General features: G+C 45.5%; 1 protein-coding gene across 1 annotated transcript in view; it reads right to left on the reverse strand.

Moving 5' to 3' along the window:
• Nucleotides 1-8,714: 8,714 nt before the first annotated feature.
• LOC146788732 (vomeronasal type-2 receptor 26-like) overlaps nucleotides 8,715-18,917 on the reverse strand; it is a 102,650-nt gene continuing 92,447 nt past the window's right edge. Inside the window, exon 3 of the mRNA XM_085630953.1 lies at nucleotides 8,715-9,622. Coding sequence (XP_085487079.1) covers nucleotides 8,715-9,622 — 908 coding nt within the window. The remainder of the gene's footprint in view (nucleotides 9,623-18,917) is intronic.

Consider the following 18,917-nt stretch of genomic DNA (forward strand, 5'->3'; position numbering starts at 1 on the left):
CTCATTGTACGAGGCAATTCCTCATGCCATAGTATTTAGCTTACAATTCTGCTTGATTGCTTTATCGTGAAGTATCCCTCTCTCATTAAATAGGTGTTTTAAAAGTGTGCGGCGTACATTATTCAGTTTGGGACATATGGTGACCAAATGCACAAAATCCTCATTTGGAGCATTACATAGTCTGCACGTTTTTGGTCATCTTTATATCTATCTATCGCTGGTTTGTCTGACAGAGACGGCAGTTCACCTAAGTGCATGGCCAATAGTTTTTTCTTAAAATACACCGAATATGTTAGGTGTAGATAGGTTGCAATGTGATGTAGGTTTGAATTGTCATCCAGACATGGGATCGCTGCGGAAATATGCTTTTGTCTTCAACTAGCGAATGTATGTTTGCAGTTTTGTTCATGGCTTGGCAGAAAGTAGAATGCGATAGAATCAAGTCCCATAAGTCACCTGTATTGGTTAGTTGTCACGATGATGACAAGTATGTGTTGTAGCTTGAATTCACATCATTATTCACCGAATCCCACACGGCACTGATTCGAAGGCTAGACTGACTGTTAAGTAATTCGTGCATGGACTTGATAAAGTGATATCTTCTTGCTATATTTTGCTATGTCAATCTGAATTCCAAACGAATTTGAGCAGGAGAGGCATTACAGGGCAGACAAAAGACCCGTCTGTTTGTTTTGACTTGTAGTCTATCCACCATTTTGGATTCCTTTCCATGCATCACCGTGCTTGCGTAAGTAAGAGATGGAAGCAGTTTAGCTTTGATTACAGAGAGCAATGGTTGATAAGAGCGGCCATCTAGTTTTTTAGCAAGTAAACTGAATGAATGTATTAGAGCATTATTTTTCCTAACCATATACTGTTGGTGTGCACGGAAGTTAAATTTTTTATCAAAATTAAAACCTAAATATTTATAAACACTGACTTCTTCTATGGTTACATTATCCAGCCTGTACATGGCCCCATATATTTATATGAATGTCTTTGTGAAAATACTATAAAAGGACCCATGATCTTTTATATAACTCAGTGTTGGTGAACCCTTTGATACTAGCGTCATGGCATGGATCAATAATACATCCAATTTATAAATGGAGAGGAAGGAGCAATCTGTGAAACTACCAATAAATTGCTTTGTTAGATCTCGAAGCCAAATACTTTGCCAGTCTCTTTTTACAGGACCTAGCAGCGTAGGCCAACTCCCTGGAGCTTATTTCGTGAAATCAATCTGGTTTCTACACGGGGCAGGTCACTTTGTCAAATCTAAGTGCTCTCATTATCCACCCTTACCACCAAAACCACGCTTTACACTTATTTCGGGGACTTAAAGCAGCATTTCATAGGGTCCCAGGCAGCCTATTACGTCACGAATTAGTGTGCGCTGAGATCCTAACCGAAACTCTAAAAGTAATTCAACTTTTGTATACTGACACCTGGCTCCACGAAGGGGGGAGGTAACACACCTTCACAGAAGATACAGACAACAATGGGCTTGAAGCAGGGTGTGTTCTTACCCAGTGTCACTGCATGTTCCCATCCTTGTCCTGTGCAGCAGATGATGGCAGCCAAACTCTTAAATTGTAGGAAAGAAAAAAGCAATTTTTTAGATCTGTTAACTGCTAAGACCTACTGCTCTGTTTTTAAATTGCCTATCCACCCTTAGCTGCGCCTTTGAATTTGGCCTCACAAAACATTGCTGGGCTATTAAAAAAGCCTTCATTTTGATTTCTTCAGGCCAATACCAACACTGTGTCAGCTCGGGCCCGGCAGAAAATAAATTCAGGCATCTCAAAAGAGGCGGCAAACGTCTATCTAAAGAATGTAATGCAATCTCTCCATACAAAAAACATATGCGACTTGCAAATCTTGCCTGAAGAATCTAAGAGACATATCCATTCTAACACCAAGGCACTGCTTCCAGGAGGACGAATCCACTCTGACCATGATACAAGTTATTGACTCCTACAAAGTTTTAAAACCTCTGTTTTACTTTGACCAGGGATACCCATTTCCTCTAGAGTTAGAGTTCATGCAACTGTGTTTGGTGACCAGTGCTCCAGGATCAGATCCCTGCCTGGTCCAAGACAGACAAAGCTCGCAAATGCTGGCTGTGGGAGCATGTATAAAGTTAATGGACTCTTTGTAAATAGTGATGTTTTATACGTATGTGTTTTGTTTTTTATTGTAGTGTCTGTATGTGTTGTGTAGTGGAAATGTGCTTACTTTGTTATCTGTTAGTAGTGCATTTGTGTGTGGTGTGGACTGTATTTGTGTATTGTAATGATGTGGTAGGTGTTTTATTGGTAAAGGATTATGATACTAAAGATAGTGGTAGTTAAAGAAAGTATGAGTGGCTAAAGTAAAGTGAGAGTTTACTAAAAGGAATATGTAGTTGGATCTATCAAATTTGTAAAAGAGTGCCGTTGCATGGAGTAGTGGGTGTTGCGTGGAGCAAAGTGGTGCTGTGTAGAGTAGTGTTGTGTGGAGCAGAGTGTTCCTGTGTGGAGAGCCGTTGCATGGAGTTGGGTGAGGTGTGCTGTTGTGTGGAGTACAGTGGCATGGAGTGGCATTGTGTGGAGTGGCCTTTTGTGGAGCAGAGTGGTTCTGCGTAGAGTGGTGTTGCTTGTAGCAGAGTGGCATTGTGTGGATTGGTACTGCAAAGAGTGGCATTGCCGTAAGTGACACTGCTTGGAGAGGCGTTGCATGGAGTGGCGCTGTGTAAACTGGCATTGTATGGAGTGGCATGTTACATGCAGTTGTGTGGAGTGCAGCTGCGCTGCATTGTGTGGAGTGGGGTTGCATGGAGTTGCATTGCATAGAGTACACTGGTGATGAGTGGTGTGTGCAGCAAAGTGACACTGCGTAGAGTGGAATTGGATGGCGTGGAGTGGCATTGCAAGGAGTGGGCTTTTGTGGAGCAGAGATGTGTTGCATAGAGTGGCATTGCCTTGAGTGTCACTGCTTGGAGTGGAGCTGCATAGAGTAGAGTGGGTTGGGTAGAGTTATTTGCACTTGTATGGAGTACAGTTGCGTAGAGTAAATTAGGTTTGTGTGGAGTGTCACTGCATAAAATGGAGTGGTGTTGCATAGAACAGGGTGTCATTGCATAGAGGTGGGTGGTGTGACGTTGCTTGAAGTGTCACTGCTTGGAGTGTCAGTGCGATGAGTACCAGTGCTTGAAGTGGTGTTGCATGGATTGGCATGCGGTGTGCATTTGGGTGGAGTGCAGCAGAGTGGAGTGGTGTTGCGTGGACTAGCATTGAGTGGAGTGGCATTGCATGGAGTGGTGTTGCAAGAAGTGGCATTGTGTGAAGTGGCACTGCGTGGAATGGCACTGCCCTGAGTGTCAGTGCTTGGAGTGGCATTGCATAGAGTGGAATGGGTTGGGTATGGTCAAGTGCAGGTATATAGAGTACAGATGCATAGTGTGCATGGAGTTGCATAAAAAGGAGTGCCATTGCGTAGAGCGGGGTGGCATGATGGTGTATGGGGTGACATTGTACTGATTGGTATTGCCTTGAGGGTTATTGCATGGAGTGGCGTTGCATGGAGTGGCATTTCATGGAGTGTTAGTGCTTGGAGTGGGGTTGAGTTGAGTACGGCTGCATGGAGTGGCGCTCTGTAGAGTGGGATTGTGTGAAGTGTTGTACGTTGTGAAGTTGTGTGGAATGGCGCAGAGTGGATTTGCGCTGTTTATGGTGGCCTTGTGTAAAGTGGCAGTGCATGGAGCAACATTGTGTGGAGTGGCATTGTTTGGAGTGGTTTTGTGTGAATCAGGGTAGCGTGAAGCGTCACTGCTTGGAGTGGCATTGCATTGAATGGAGTGGGTTGGGTATGATGAATTGTAGTTTTAGGGAGTACAGTTGTATAGAGTGAATTTGCATTGCATGAAGTTGCATAAAGTGAGTGGTGTTGCATAGAGTGGTGTGGCATTGCAGTGTACAGAGTGGCATTGTACTTAATAGAGTTGTCTTGAGTGTTTTTTCTAAAAGCAGTGTTGCATGTAGTGGTATTGAATGGATTGTCAGTGCTTGGAGCGGGGTTGTGTTGAGTTTATGCTATGTAGAGTGGTACTGTGTAGAGTGGGGCTGTGTAGAGTGGGGCTGCATAGAGTGTTGCTTCACATTGTGTCGCTGCCATGAGTACCAGTGCTTGGAGTGGTGTTGCATGGCATGGGGCTGTGGAGAGTGGCATTGCGTGGAGTGGCGTGTGTCATGCAGTTGTGTGGAATGGTGTGGCGCCGCATAGGGTGGTGCTGCATAGAGGGGAGTGGTACTACATAGAGTGTCACTACAGAGGGTGGTGCTGCGTAGACTGGCTCTGCTGTGAAGGCCAGTGCTTGAAGTGGCATTGCGTGGAGTGGCGCTGTGTGCTGTGGTGTGCGCTGTGCAGTTGTGTGGAGTTCAGCAGAGTGAAGTGTCGCTGTTTAAGGTGGCACTGCACTGAGCACAGTTACATGGAGAGGAATTGTATTGCTTGGCATCTCGTGGAGAGGCACTGTGTGAAACAGGGTTGTGAGAAGTTGCGCTGTGTAGATCGATGTTGCCATGAGTGTCACTGCTTGGAGTGGCATTGAATAGAGTGGAGTGGATTAGTAGGGTGAAGTGCAGTTGTATGGAATACAGTTGCATAGAAGGAATTTTCAATGCGTGAAGTTGCATAAAATGGAGTACCGTTGCCTAGAGCAGGGTGGCATGGCAGTGTATGGAGTGGTGTTGCCTTGTGTGTTTTTGTTTGGAGTGGAGTTGTCTGGAGTGGCGATGTGTTGGGTGGAGCAGAGTGGTGAAGCATAGAGTGGTGATGCATGGAGTGTGGTGAGGTGTGCAGTTGTGTGGAGAGGTGCTGCATGGAGTGGCATTTCATGGAGTGGTGTTGCGTGGAGTGGAGTGTGGAGTGGAACTGTGTAGAGTGTTGTTGCCTTGACTGGCACTGTGTAAAGTGGCATTGCCTTGAGTGTCATTGCTTGGAGTGGTGTTGCATAGAGTGAAGTGGTACTGAATGGAATGGAGCTGCATGGAGCTGAGTTACGTTAAATGGGTAGCATTGCATGAAGTGGTGCTGTGTAGAGTGATGTTGCCTTGAGTGGTGCAGTCTAGAGTGGCGCTGTGTAGAGTGGCGTTGCCTTGAGTGTCATTGCTTGGAGTGGCGTTGCATAGAGCTGAGTGGTACTGCATGGAGTGGGGTTGTGTAGAGCTCAGTGGCACTGCAAGGAGTGGCAATGTGGCGAGCACAGTGAGCTGCCTAAAACGACATTGCCTTCAGGCCTGGGCGTAGTTTGCTGAGTTTTGCTACGCGGAACTCTGCGAAGTTACAAAAAAACTCTGCAAAATTCTGCGAGTAGCAAAGTGCAGTGCGAACTGCAGTTTGTGCTAGTCTTCCTGCCGCTTGGGTAGAAATTCTACCCGAGCGGCAGTTCGCGCTTGCAAACTTATTGTTTGCATCTGTGAACTTACCGTTCGCGATCACAATCAGGGAAAAAATTCTGCTGCACATTGCAAAGTGGAGTTTTCTGCACTCCGCAAGCTCCACGGAGTGCGGCGTGCAGAAAACTCTGCAAACTCCACAAACCGAGTGAACCGCCCGGGCCTAATTGTCTTGAGTGTCACTGCTTGGAGTGTTGTTGCATAGGGTGAAGTGTGATTGACAGGGGGTAAGAGGCTAGATAGAGGAGAGTGAGTGAGTGAAGAGACATCAATTGCAAACTTTGGCCAGGGCATGCACTGAGGCTACACAGAAATGAACAAAAGGACAAGGGAAACAGGGAAAGAAAGTGTTAACCACTTGTACATGCCGCAGCCACTGTTGGAGCAAACAGAGTCAGGCAGGGGGGAACACTGGTGCTGCAGTGGGGGATTACCAGTGTGAGGTCTCTTTGCCATGAGAAACCCACATCTGTGTGTGTGCTTGGAAAGTGGGGGAGGGCTTTGAGTGCAAGGAGGGAGGGGGAAAGGCAGAACCAGGCAGACAGAAGTGATTATTAATGTGTTTGTGAAGCCAAGCAAAGGGAAAGCAAAAGAGAGTGCACAGGAACAAACAGATATGAAAACAGGGGCAATCACTTTGGAGGGTACATCCCAGAAACACCATGCATCACAGAGCAGCACATGCTCCCTTCGATAGGCTCAACCTAAAAAGCTATTCAGAGGCTCTTTTACACAAGTCTGATGTTAGAACTTGTAGATGAGCACTTAACCCTGAAAATACCAGTTTGAATATGAGGGTTGTTAAATTTGCACATCCGTTTCTGGTGAAGGTAGGGCCAGTTGGTGAGTATTAAACAACAATTGCAGGTGAAAGTAACACAGCAAATGCGGTAGCTACTGCACTGAAGACACTTTTTTAACTTATTTAATGTGAGAAAAAGAGATGTGGAGATAGAGAGAAAAGAGAGAGAGGGAGAGAGAGAGAAAGAGAGAAAGAGATATGGAGAGAGAGAGAAAGAGATGGAGAGGGTAGAAAGAGAGAGAAAGAGAAATGGAGAGAGAAAGAAAAGGGAGATAGAGGGCGAGAAAGAGATGGATATGGAGAAAGAGGAAGAGAGCGATGAGTTTCACCAGTTTTGTTGTTCACCCCCATGTCATCTGGAAAGAGCAGAGGAGGAAGTGATTTCAATACCCTCATGGGTCTGCGGTATCATCAAGCGGTAACTGTGCTTCCGTAAGGCTGGCCAACTCTGCACCTCACTGAGACAGGCTTAGATGAAGGAGCTTCTATTGGGTTTATGAAGCACTTCAGATGGTACATACCCTTGGACAGCAGCTTATCACGCTTTTGTAACAACATTGAACCTCCACTTACAGCTACAACCCATGCCATCCTCTTGCAACAATATGCAGTTAAGGTAACCTCTAATGACCTCATATTCAAGAAAGTGCCGACGCTTTCTTCTCACATATCTAAGATACAGCACCTGTGCAGGATCGGAGATGGTGTTAACCTCAAGAACATATGAGGAAATGTCCCCAACAGATAACAGTGTGGCAGCAAATAAATCAGAATTGTTGATTGAATAAACCTGCTACAAGGCTTTGAACCAATGAAGGTTTATCTAATAATAAAGTGTGATACAGAAGCTACAATTAATAGATAGTAAACATGCATGTTAAATCAATACAGGCAATTAGCATGAGGCTGAGACAAATGCAGCAAAGAGAAGGACATGAAGTCGAATCTCAGAGTAAACTACTCGACGTCATAATCAGGAGATAGACTAACATGGGTCTGCTCTCTAAATTCAGGGCAAACCAGACACAGCTCATATCCAAAACAACCTATTTGTGAAACACATTTCAAAATGAAAATCACATAGTCAGCAAAAAAAACACACAATGTAATGCAGTATCATTTACCACCATCCCAACACCAACCCCAATGTTGAATATTCCCTAATGCAACCAGATGTCTCAGTACAAATCAAGTTACACTTAAACCCTTACTATCTCAAAACATAAGGTGCACTGCAGGAGTACAGATAGTAGAAGCCTTGAAATGAAGTAAATTAATCCTCTGACATTTTTCAAGAATTGCATGTCAACACATTACACAATTTTTTTTTATGTGTGATGAGAAAATAAATTAAAACACACATCATGGCTGCTTTAGAATTCAAGATGGAGTTTAGGACTAGATTACACAAGGTTCTGACAAGCACAGGAAACACACAATTTTACTAAGCTCAGTGCTTTTCTTTTAGCACAAAAATATAAAGTTAGGCCTACATTTAAATAAATTCAAATCAAGTCAGTACAATTTTGCTGTGTACAATACAAATCTATTTGTGTGTAAATGATGAACTGTGTCAATACACCAGCACAATGTGACAGCTATTTGCCTATTCTTCATTGAGGTTCTTGTGGATTTTCTACCACAAAACTCAGTGCAGAATATTGAAAGCCAAAAATATCAATTCAGGGCGGCGTCTGCCCCTGTATTTTCAAGGTGCGTATATTGCTAAGTCTAGATTTAAGGGCATATTTACTAAGATATAAGCACTGCACTGCATGATAGGGAAAGGGCATGAATATGCCGTACTTAACAATATATGGTTCATTCCTGTTGTTTCCCTGCGCTGGCGTGATTCCTAGTGCCAACGCCTGCACCCTTGCACCCGGGTGCCTTCATTGTGAGCAGGACTGTTTTTGTGCAGGAATGGACACCTTCACAGGTAGAAAGATGAACAAGGAGAAATACAGACATTTCTCCTCGTTACGCCTTACCTGGGAAGGCCTAGCATTCTGACGCATGCTCAGGTTTACCAATGTTGGTAAATCAGGGAATGCTTCAGAATCCATGGGTGCGTGCGTGGGATCCCAAGGAATGCCTCCCCAGGTCAGAGAAATACAACGCATCAATTTGCGCTGGGTTGCGTCACTATGGATTAATCGAGCCACTCAGGGCCATGCAAGGTGGCCTTGCGTGGCTTGATAAATACTACTTAGGTTTAGCGTCGCTCTTGTGCCCTCTTGCGCCAAACCTACATAAAAATGCCCCTTAATATTTTACCCCACACTGATGTACCTTGATGATATATATGTTGTCAAGATACATCGATGTGAAGTTAAGAATAGTAAATCAAAACACACAATTATATGCCCACCTTGACGATATAGTGTTATCCAACATTCTGCACGTGGTATTGTTGCAGGTCAATATTTTGCCACTCAGTGTTGTGAGATACAACTGTCCCAGTCCTGTAAGTCTCAAGTGGTCACTTGCTTTTCCATTAGATATTCCTTGGTGTTGAGCTCAGGCCTAAGGAGGATGGTGTAGACTTTGGGGATGAAGATACAGCCCAACAGTCCAGCACTGGAAGTCAAGATGGCAAAGATCTCCACAGCCACCATGTACCTGCCCTTGGTGCTCAGGTACGCTGGGATGAAGGAGATCCAGACACTGCAGAACACCAGCATGCTGAAGGTGATAAACTGGGCCTCGTTGAAAGTGGCCGGTAACTTTCTTGCAATGGAGGCAACAACAAAACTCAGAAGAGCCAAGAATCCCATATAAGCAACCACAGCAAAGAACGCAGCAACTGAGCCCTCGTTGCATTGCAAGAGTATCTTACCAGTCTCTGACCTGGTGTCCATGTCTGGGTGTGGGGGTTTGTTGATGAGCCACACAGTGCAGATCACCACCTCCCCCAATGAGCAGAGAACCAGCAGAAAGGTGGACACTTGGGGACCCATCCACTTCCTCAGCTTGCTGCCCGGCTTTGTAGCATTGAAGGCGATAATAACTGTGATAGTTTTAGCTAAAACTGAAGAAACAGCTATAGTGAAAATGATCCCAAAGGCAGTTTGCCGGAGGAGACAGGAAGTCTTTGAAGGGTGTCCAATAAACAAAAAACAGCAGAGGAAAGACAGCAGGAGGGAGATGAGGAGGATGTAGCTGAGATCCCTGTTATTGGCTTTAACCAGAGGTGTGTTCCTGTGTTTAATAAAGACTCCAAGCACACCAGCAGTGAGGAGGGAGAACAAACTTGTAACAGAGGTTAAGGCAACTCCCAGCAGATCCTCATAGGCCAGGAACTCTACCACCCGTGGAATGCAGGTATCTCTCTTCTGATTGGACCGCTGGTCTTCAGGGCACGTTATGCAGTTTGCCAAATCTGCATGAAAAGAACATTGCTCAGAATTAAAAAAGATAATTTTAAATATATATAGTTGAATGGAAAGTGACACAATATAGTTAGTGTGACCTACCCTATGGCTAATGGTGTACCAGTCTGTGGGTGTGTTCACAGTGGAACATGCAGACTGGGCCTTCCTACTCAGTCCTAAAAACACATTGGCCAAGTAGATTTATAAAGACTACCAGGATGACAAACGCAGGGTATTTTCAGAGTGTAATTATAACTGGCGGATTACGGTGGTGTCCCTCCAGCTCTTGGGTGTCTTATAAAATCCCTTACAAACCTAGGAGTAGCCCTAGATTATTTTTTAAGTACTTGGTGTAGGGTGTGCATACACTCATCCTATCTGCATAAGTGCATATATGAATCTGTGATGTGGGCGTGCACTTTGGAAACAGAACGTTTCTCCTTTTTACAGTGTGTTGCCATCAAGAAATAAATGAATACCCAGATGTTTATGTTTGTAATAGAAGTTTACATCTGTCTTTAGAGAAGGGATCATGGAGCTGCACCTGTAATGTCAAAGTCTGGCCCTGCTTGGAGAAAGTCTCCATATTGTATTTGCACCGGTGCTGGTGGGTTTGAAATGCTGCCCCTTCTGCTGATTTATGTGACTATTACAGTTTTTCAATCTAATGTCTTGACATTATGTAAGCCTCATAAATATCAAGGCCCCTCCTCTGTATTATATGAACAATCTTGAAATGTATCCTCTTCCTAAACCCCAATACCTCAACGCACAGCTCTGTTTTGCTCTAAATAGGGTTCCCTCTATAACCATTTACACCTATAAATAAATAAACATCATACTGAACACAACAAAACGATATTGTTTGGATACTGAACAAATGCGCACGTGCCATCTTTAGATTTTTACCAGAATGTTCTCTTCTCAAACACAAGTGCACTTTATAAACCTTAGCAACATTGTCATTTCATTAACTTGTGTTATTCATATTTAGGTCAAGCCAGACGGCCATGTGCTGTCTCTTTAACCCCTTCGCTGCCAGGCCTTTTCCCCCTCCTGTGCCACGCCCTTTTTTGGCTATTTGGGGTAGTGCGCGCTGAGGCCCCTGTAACTTTTTGACCACATAAGGTATCAACACCAAATGTGCGTCCTTTTCTTCCAACATCATGGGGTTTCTGAAGGTACTCAGGGTTTATGGATTCCCCTGGAGGGGTCACAGAAATGAGCCAAAATACAGCAAAATGTAGTTTTTTGGGGGGAAAATGGGAAAAACGGGCTGCAAATGAAAGCTTCTGGGGTTTTCCCTGCAAGTGTTATCAAAAAAGGGTTTGTGGGGCTGAGATCACCATTTTCCCAGCTTTTAGGGGATACCAGACTTTTGTCAGAAACCCAACATTTTTTACACAGTTTTGGCATTTTTCAGGGACATAGCCTATTTTTTCTATTTTTTGTGCTTTCGACCTCCTTCCAGTTAATGGTAGAAATGGGTACAAAACCAATAATGGATCCTGGAAAGCTATACATTTTATAGAAGTAGACAGAATTCTGAATTCATCAAGGGGTCATTTGTGTAGATCCATCAAGGTTTTTTTATAGAAACTAACAGTTAAATATAGGATAAATTGAAAATTTGTTGAATAAAAAAGCCTTTTGTGTCAACATTTTCACCTGTAACTTCTTCTAATTATGACAGCTCTTTGAAAGCAATATACCGTTACATCTGCTGGACATTACTGGTTGTGAGGATATATAGGACTTGTAGGTTCACCAAGAACCCGACGAACCCAGAGCCAAAAACTGAGCAGCAACTTGCAATGGTTTTTTATTATGTACCGGGTATATAGTAATTATTCTGTAAAAATGTGTACATGGAAAAATCGGCATGAAAGACACCTATGTATTTCTGAAATGGGAACAAAATATAGAGTTTAGAAACAGTAGATATTTGCACATTTCCGAAATTGGGAATATTCATACTAGCTTGAGAATTATCAGTCATTTTTTAGAATGACTTCTTTTTTACACAATGTCTTTCATTTGGAAGGCAGAAATGCATCAAAAGTCAATAGGTAATAACAGTTCCTTTACAAATCTGAATTACCCTAAGTCTCCCAATAAAAACGGTACCTCACTTGTAGGGGTAGGCATAGTGCCCACGACAGGAAATGGCTCAAAACCCAACGTGAACACACCACATTTTCACAATGCAAAATTACCCTTTTTTAGCAAAGTGCCTAGCTGTAGTTTTTTAACCCTAGCTCTGCCGGCACCTAGGGAAACCTAAAAAACCTATACATTTTTTAAAACTAGACACCGAGGGGAATCCAGGATGGGGTGCCTTGACTGCCTCCCACCAGGTTCTGTTACCCAGAATCCCTTGCAAACCTCAAAATTTGCCCAAAAAAACTATTTTCCCCATATTTCTGTGGTGGAAAGTTCTGGAATCTGCGTGGATCCCCAAATTTCCACCCACCCCGTGTTTCCCAAAGTCTTCCGAGAAAAATGGTAACTCACTTGTGTGGGTCGGCCTAGTGCACACGACAGGTAACGGCGCAAAACGCATCGTGGACACACCTCAATTTCGCAGTGAAAAATGAACTTTTTTTGGCAAAGTGCCTAGCTGTAGTTTTTGAACCCTAGCTCTGCCGGCACCTAGGGAAACCTACTAAACCCATACATTTCTGAAAACTAGACACCCTGGGGATTCCAGGGTGGTATGGCTTGCGTGGATCCCCCAACGTTTCCTTACCCAGAATGCCCTGCAAACCTCAAATTTATCTGAAAAAATCACCTTTTTCACACATTTTTGTGTGGGAATGTTGTGGCATCACCGGGCTGACACAAATTTCCTAACACCCAGCGTTCTCCCGAGTCTCCTGATAAAAACGGTGCCTCACTCCTGTGGGAGGCCCAAGTACCCGCGACAGGCAAGGGCTCAAAACGTAGTGAGGCAACATGAAAATTGCCTATCTCAAAACGACCTGGTTTTGCAAGGGGGGTCACTTGGGTTTTTGGCCCGGTGCTCGGTGGCCACCTAGGGAAACCTACCAAACCCACACATTTCTGAAAACTAGACACCCGGAGGATTCCAGGGAGGTATGACTTGCGTGGATCCCCCAACGTTTCCTTACCCAGAATGCCCTGCAAACCTCAACACAGATTTTTGTGTGGGAAAGTTGTGGCATCACCGGGCTGACACAAATTTCCTACAACCCAAGTGACCCCCCTTGCAAAACCAGGTCGTTTTGAGATAGGCAATTTTCATGTCACCTCACTACGTTGTGGGCCCTTGCCTGTCGCGGCCCGCGGGTACTTAGGCCTCCCACACGAGTGAGGCACCGTTTTTATCTTTATTTGTGATAAAGGTGATTTTTTAAGCTAAATGTGAGGTTTGTAGGGCATTCTGGGTAAGGAAACGTTGGGGGATCCACGCAAGCCATACCTCCCTGGAATCCCCCGGGTGTCTAGTTTTCAGAAATGTGTGGGTTTGGTAGGTTTCCCTAGATAGCCGCCAAGCCCGAGGCCAAAAACTCATGGGACCCCTTTGCAAAACCAGGTTGTTTTGTGATAGGTAATTTTGATGTCTCCTCAATTGGTTTTGGGCCCTTGCCTGACGTGGGCACTAGGCCTACCCACGCAAGTGAGGTACCATTTTTCTCGGAAGACTTCGGGGAACGCGGGGTGGGTGGAATTTTGTGGACCCACGCAGATTCCAGAACTTTCCACCACAGAAATGTGAGGAAAATTTGTTATTTTGGACACATTTTTAGGTTTGCAATGGATTCTGGGTAACAGAACCTGGTGAGAGCCAGTCAAGTCACCCCATCCTGGAATCCCCTCGGTGTCTAGTTTTAAAAAAATGTACAGGTTTGCTAGGTTTGCCTACGTGCCAACTGCGCTAGGACCCAAAATCCACAGGTATACATTGCTAAAAAAAAAACGGAGCCCAGTGGCTTTCTGCCGCCCTGGGGCGGAATCGGGGAAGGGGGTTTCATCCCAATATGCCCCTAAAGGGGCAGAAAGACTGTGGATATTTTTTGTGGGGGTGGGGGCATTAGTATGACCATTTTGGGCAGCCCCCACCCCCACGCATAAAAAAAGCCTGCGTACTCACTGGCGCCTAGTGGGCTTTCTGCCCCCCCAGGGGGCAGATCAGGGGCCGCTGTCACCAACTACCCTCCCAGGGGGGCAGAACGACTGGAGTTTCTCTGGGGGTGGGGTGGGTGTATTGTCATGCCCATTTTGGGGAGCCCCTACACTAATAAAACAAAAAAATCTATGGATTCTAGTGGGATTTCTGCGCCCCCCAGGGGGGGCCAGATTGGGGGCTACAGCTCCCATCTGCCTCCTGGGGATCAGAAACACTGTCATTTTGTGGGGGGGGAGGGTGGGGGCATTGGCGTGCCCGTTTCGGACAGCCCACACCCTAAAAACAATTGCGCAAAAAAATCCCTGGTGGATAGTGGGCTTTCTGCCCCTCCGGGGCGGGCAGATTGGGGGCTACTGCCCCCCGGTGGGGGGCAGAAAGGCTGTAATGGTGGCGGGGGGTGGGGGCATTGGTGTGCCCGTTTTGGGCAGCCTCCACCCTAAATAAAATCCTTCACCCTAAAGAAAATTGCGCCAAAAAGATCCCTGGCGTCAAGTGGGCTTTCCGCCCCCCCGAAGGGGCAGATTAGGGACCAATGCCCCATCTGCCCCCAAGGGGGGGGCAGACAGGCTGTAATGGTGGCAGGTGGGTGGGGGCATTGGCGTGCCTGTTTCGGGCAACCCCCACCCTAAAATAAATCTAAAAATCAATCCCTGGTGTTTAGTGGGCTTTCTGCCCCACCGAAGGGGCAGATTAGGGGCCCCATCTGCCCACGGGGGGGCAGAAAGACTGTAATAATTGGGGGGGCATGGGCCTGCCCGTTTTGGGCCGTCCCCCTCTCTATTTTTTTTTTAATTCCCTGGTGTCTAGTGGGCTTTTTGCCCCCCCGGGGGGGCAGACTGGGGGCTGATGCCCCATCTGCCGCCAAGGGGGGGCAGAAAGGCTGTAATGGTGGCGGGTGGGTCGGCGCATTGGCATGCCCGTATCGGGCAGCTCCCACCCTAAAAAAAAAACTACAAACTAATCCCTGGTATTTAGTCGGCTTTCTGCCCCCCCGAAGGGGCAGATTAGGGGCCAATGCCCCAACTGCCCCCCGGGGGGGCAGAAAGACTGTAGTAATTGGGGGGTGGGGTGGGGGCATGGGCCTGCCCGTTTTGGGCAGCCCTCACCTCTATTTTTTTATTTTTTATTCCCTGGTGTCTAGTGGGCTTTTTGCCCCCCCGGGGGGGCAGATTGGGGGCCGATGCCCCATCTGCCCCCCAGGGGGGGTAGAAAGGCTGTAATGGTGGCGGGTGGGTTGGGGCATTGGCATGCCCGTTGCGAGCAGCCCCCACCCTAAAAAAAACCTAAAAACTAATCCCTGGTATTTAGTGGGCTTTCTGCCCCCCAGAAGGGGCAGATTAGGGGCCAATGCCCCAACTGCCCCCGGGGGGGCAGAAAGACTGTAGTAACGGGCAGACCCATGCCCCCACCCCTATTTTTTTTTTAATTCCCTCGTGTCTAGTGGGCTTTTTGCCCCCCCGGGGGGACAGATGGGGACTAATGCCCCCATCTGCCCCCCGGGGGGGGCAAAAAGACTAAATTGTGCAAAAATAAGGAGGGGGGAGCAAAGGCCATTGCCCAAGGGGCTGCTCCCCCCTCCCTGGTGTCTAGTGGGTGGATCCAAGCAGGGATCCACTGGGGAGGGATACCATTGGAAAGGGGAGATTCCCCCCTTTCCAACGATACCTCTCCCGTCTTTCTACGTGGAATGCCCCTGGTCTTTACTCTTTGCAGAGAACTGCAGTATGAGGTCTTTCTATCAGTGTGACGCCCTTTCACGATCACTGCGCTGGTTTTGCTTTTATTGTCCTGTCTTTTTCCCCACCATTCCTCCACCCCACTCTCTCTTCTCTCTCTTCCATCTCCCTTTCAACCAGTCACAGGGGCTGTACCTGTAGTTGAGCGCCGTAAACAAGGGTGGTTTCTGGCAAGCACTGGTGCCTTTTTTGACATTCTTAATATTCAGGATTCAAAATTTACCCAGACACTACTGATTTTGTCATCGCCTTTCACACTCTTTGTGGCATTTGCTAACTCTGTAAATAGAATATTGATGGCATGGTGCTGAAAACTTGCAGCTTCAGTAGTGTTTCAATGCATAAAAATCAGAAAATGATTCATGTCCGTTCTAAGCAATGCCCGTAGCATTTTTTTAAGCTTTTTCCTCTAACTCCAGCCTTTGATCCATTACGAAATCTGTTTTTTTTCCAACTTTACACTAGACCTCTGGTTTCATGTTAAAGCAATTACTGAAACTGAAAGACCTATTTTTAAGTATTATTAAGGGGACTCACCTTAAAAGACATCAACTTCGGGGAAAGGCAGATCTTCTTGAGCAGAGCAATTCAGCTGAAGTTTCCTTGCAGCAGACTGGCTACTTTGCCCAAACATTAAAAAGTATTTGCATTAGCTATCACGCATCTCAGTCTTTGCTTTTAATCAGTTTTGTAAACACTCCAGTGCACCCTTGTTTCTCCATGGAATCCCTTGACAAGGTGCATATTAAAATGTGTTTTTATCACGTTAATACATACCAAAGCAACAAAATACTTTGGATAGATTTACAAGGCCCTTGTGCCAGTTTGCATCATTTTTAACATGGGAAAAGTAATGCAAAAGTGGCACAAGAGGTTTGTAAATCTGCCCATTTGCCTGTATTACAGAGAAAATGCATGCACACTAGATATTTGAAATAATGATTAGGCTTAATTTAAACAGTGCAATAGATTAACCAAATATCTTTGGAACATTGAAAACTATGGGGCTTATTTACAAGCCCCTTGCGCCGCATGTGCATCACTGTTTCCCATATAAAAAGTCATGTACCGGCTGCACAAGAGGCTTATAAATAAGCCCCTATGTTCCTATGTGATTTTATTTTAGTGTGTGCTCTTAATTGTTATTGAGAGTGTTTTCTTAAAAATATGTGATTTACAAAAGTACAGAGAAACAGCTCCATATGTAATCTGTGATCCTGGGTTATTTTATTTGGGATGTTAATCTCACATCCATGTCTGTTTTAGCTTTCCATTCTGCCTCGAATGTTCTTGAAATGAAAGTACCAAAATCCTAAAAAAAAGACATTGTTCTGGATGCCCCACTCTCACCTGATATGAGCCACTTGACACCTCCATCTAACCTGCTTGAGATGGACTAACACATTTGCCCTTTACAAATGCCATAGTTTGATACTGAACTACCTGACAAAAGGTAAGAGGCCAAAACCTCAGCTGAGGTCAACACACAGGAGGACAACAAACAGGAAGACAAAGCACTTTATCTTTATGGCTGGTTGGGGGGTGTGTGCATAGATGTGTGAGTAGGTAATTCACAGCGCGTATGGGTTCAAGAGTGCATCAGTGAAGGTCTGTATGGGTGGCTGAGTGTGTGTATGGGTGTGTTGGTGAATGAATGGATGTCTCAATGGTACATGTATGAGTAACTACATATGTGAAAGACAGTATAAGTGAGTGCTGGAGAATATAAATCACTATATGTGAGTGTGAGTGATTGTTAGAGTGGCTGTATGGATGAGTGTGTGCTTGCATCAGTGATTATATAAGAGAGTAAGTATATGTTAGTATCTGTATGAATAAGTGAGGTGGTATGTGTATAACTATATAGGTGAGTAAATGGGAGTGTGAATGATTGTTTGCATGATTGACTAGGTGTGTGAGTAACTCTATGGATGAGTGGCGATATGTGAGTGTCTGTATAGGTGTATGAGTGCAAATGATAGTGCTGTATTGATAAGTGACTGCATGTATGAGTGACTGTAGGGGTGAATGAATGGACACCTGTGTAGACTTAGGAATCAGAGTGGGTATGTAGTAACTGGTATTGGTTTGTCTATTGTTTCGAAAATGGTAGTCTGTATTTTAGAGTGGGTGTATCAAAGGTTATACTAGCGCGTGAGGAGGTACATCAGATTATCACGTGGATAATGTCATTATTGATGTCATCAGAGATTTCATTTGAGATGTCATCAGTGATGTCACTGACCATGTCATGAATGATGTAATATGTGATGTCATCAGCAGTAAATTGCGGGGGTGAGTTGTAGTTAGCTCAACTAACTATAACAGCTGAATTTCTCTGGTTTTGTACGAGTGAAATGTGCAAATAACTATAAAGTCCCTGAAACCTACATTTTTTCAGTGAATTTCTCAGTTTTTATAAATGATAATTTCTAACTATAACGTCCCTGAAACCTATGTTTGGTTCCTGAGGTCCTCAGGACACAAGAGGACCTCATCGCCCTACCAGCAGTGCACCAAGATGCACTTTTGCAGAGTGGTGTAAAAAGGGGCATGGTTTTGGACCACCTCTCTGCAATCCAGATGTGTGTTGCTTAGTGGAGTTACCTGGTGGTCTAGTTGGTCCCCAGGAACCCTCAGTATTCTAGGAGACCTAATTATTCAACTTAGAACTCTCCAGATGGTGCGTTTGCAGAGTGCGGCAGGGAGAGGGCGGAGCCTCCGGTAAGAATCCGTCTTTTTTAAATTATATTTTTAGAAGAGGGGCTGTGTGGACCTCCTTTTTTTTAGTATTTTCGGGGCCCTGGGGACCCCATCCCCCAGGGCATGTCCTTTTTAAAAAAAATAAAATGAGAAAAAAAATGGGATGGGGGTCCGCGCAGACCCTTTCCGAGGCCGATTTTGGCCCTGTTGTCCCCATCCCCCGGGGCATGGCCTCCTTTTTAGAAATATATTTATAGGGAAGGGAGGCCACATGGCCCCCTTCCCTAAGCCAGTTTTGGCCCCAGGGACCCCATCCCCAGGGCGTGGGCCCTTCTGTTTTTAAATACTTTCAGGGAAGCCCTGTGGCTCCCCTTCCCTGGGTCACTATTGGCCCCAGGGAGCCCATTACCTGGGGCTTGGCCAATATTTTAAATATATATTTTGAGGAAGGGGGCCACGCAGCCCCCCTCCTCATGCCGATTTCAGCCCAGAGACCCCATCCCCCAGGACCAGGCCATTCTTTTTTTTTAAGTAAAGGGGGCCACGTGGCCCCATCCTGGGCCATTCCAGGCCCTTCAGACCCCATTTACCAATTCCCCCATGGTCCCAACCAGGTCACTGCCTCCTGCGGGAGCCGGCAGTGCTTTTGCACAAGGTGAGCTGCTAACATGCGGCTCCTCTAGTTCAAAAGCAATTCTGCTTTGGTTATTAGAA

The sequence above is a fragment of the Triturus cristatus genome, chromosome 10, assembly GCF_964204655.1.
Source record: "Triturus cristatus chromosome 10, aTriCri1.1, whole genome shotgun sequence".
Lineage (NCBI taxonomy): Eukaryota > Metazoa > Chordata > Amphibia > Caudata > Salamandridae > Triturus > Triturus cristatus.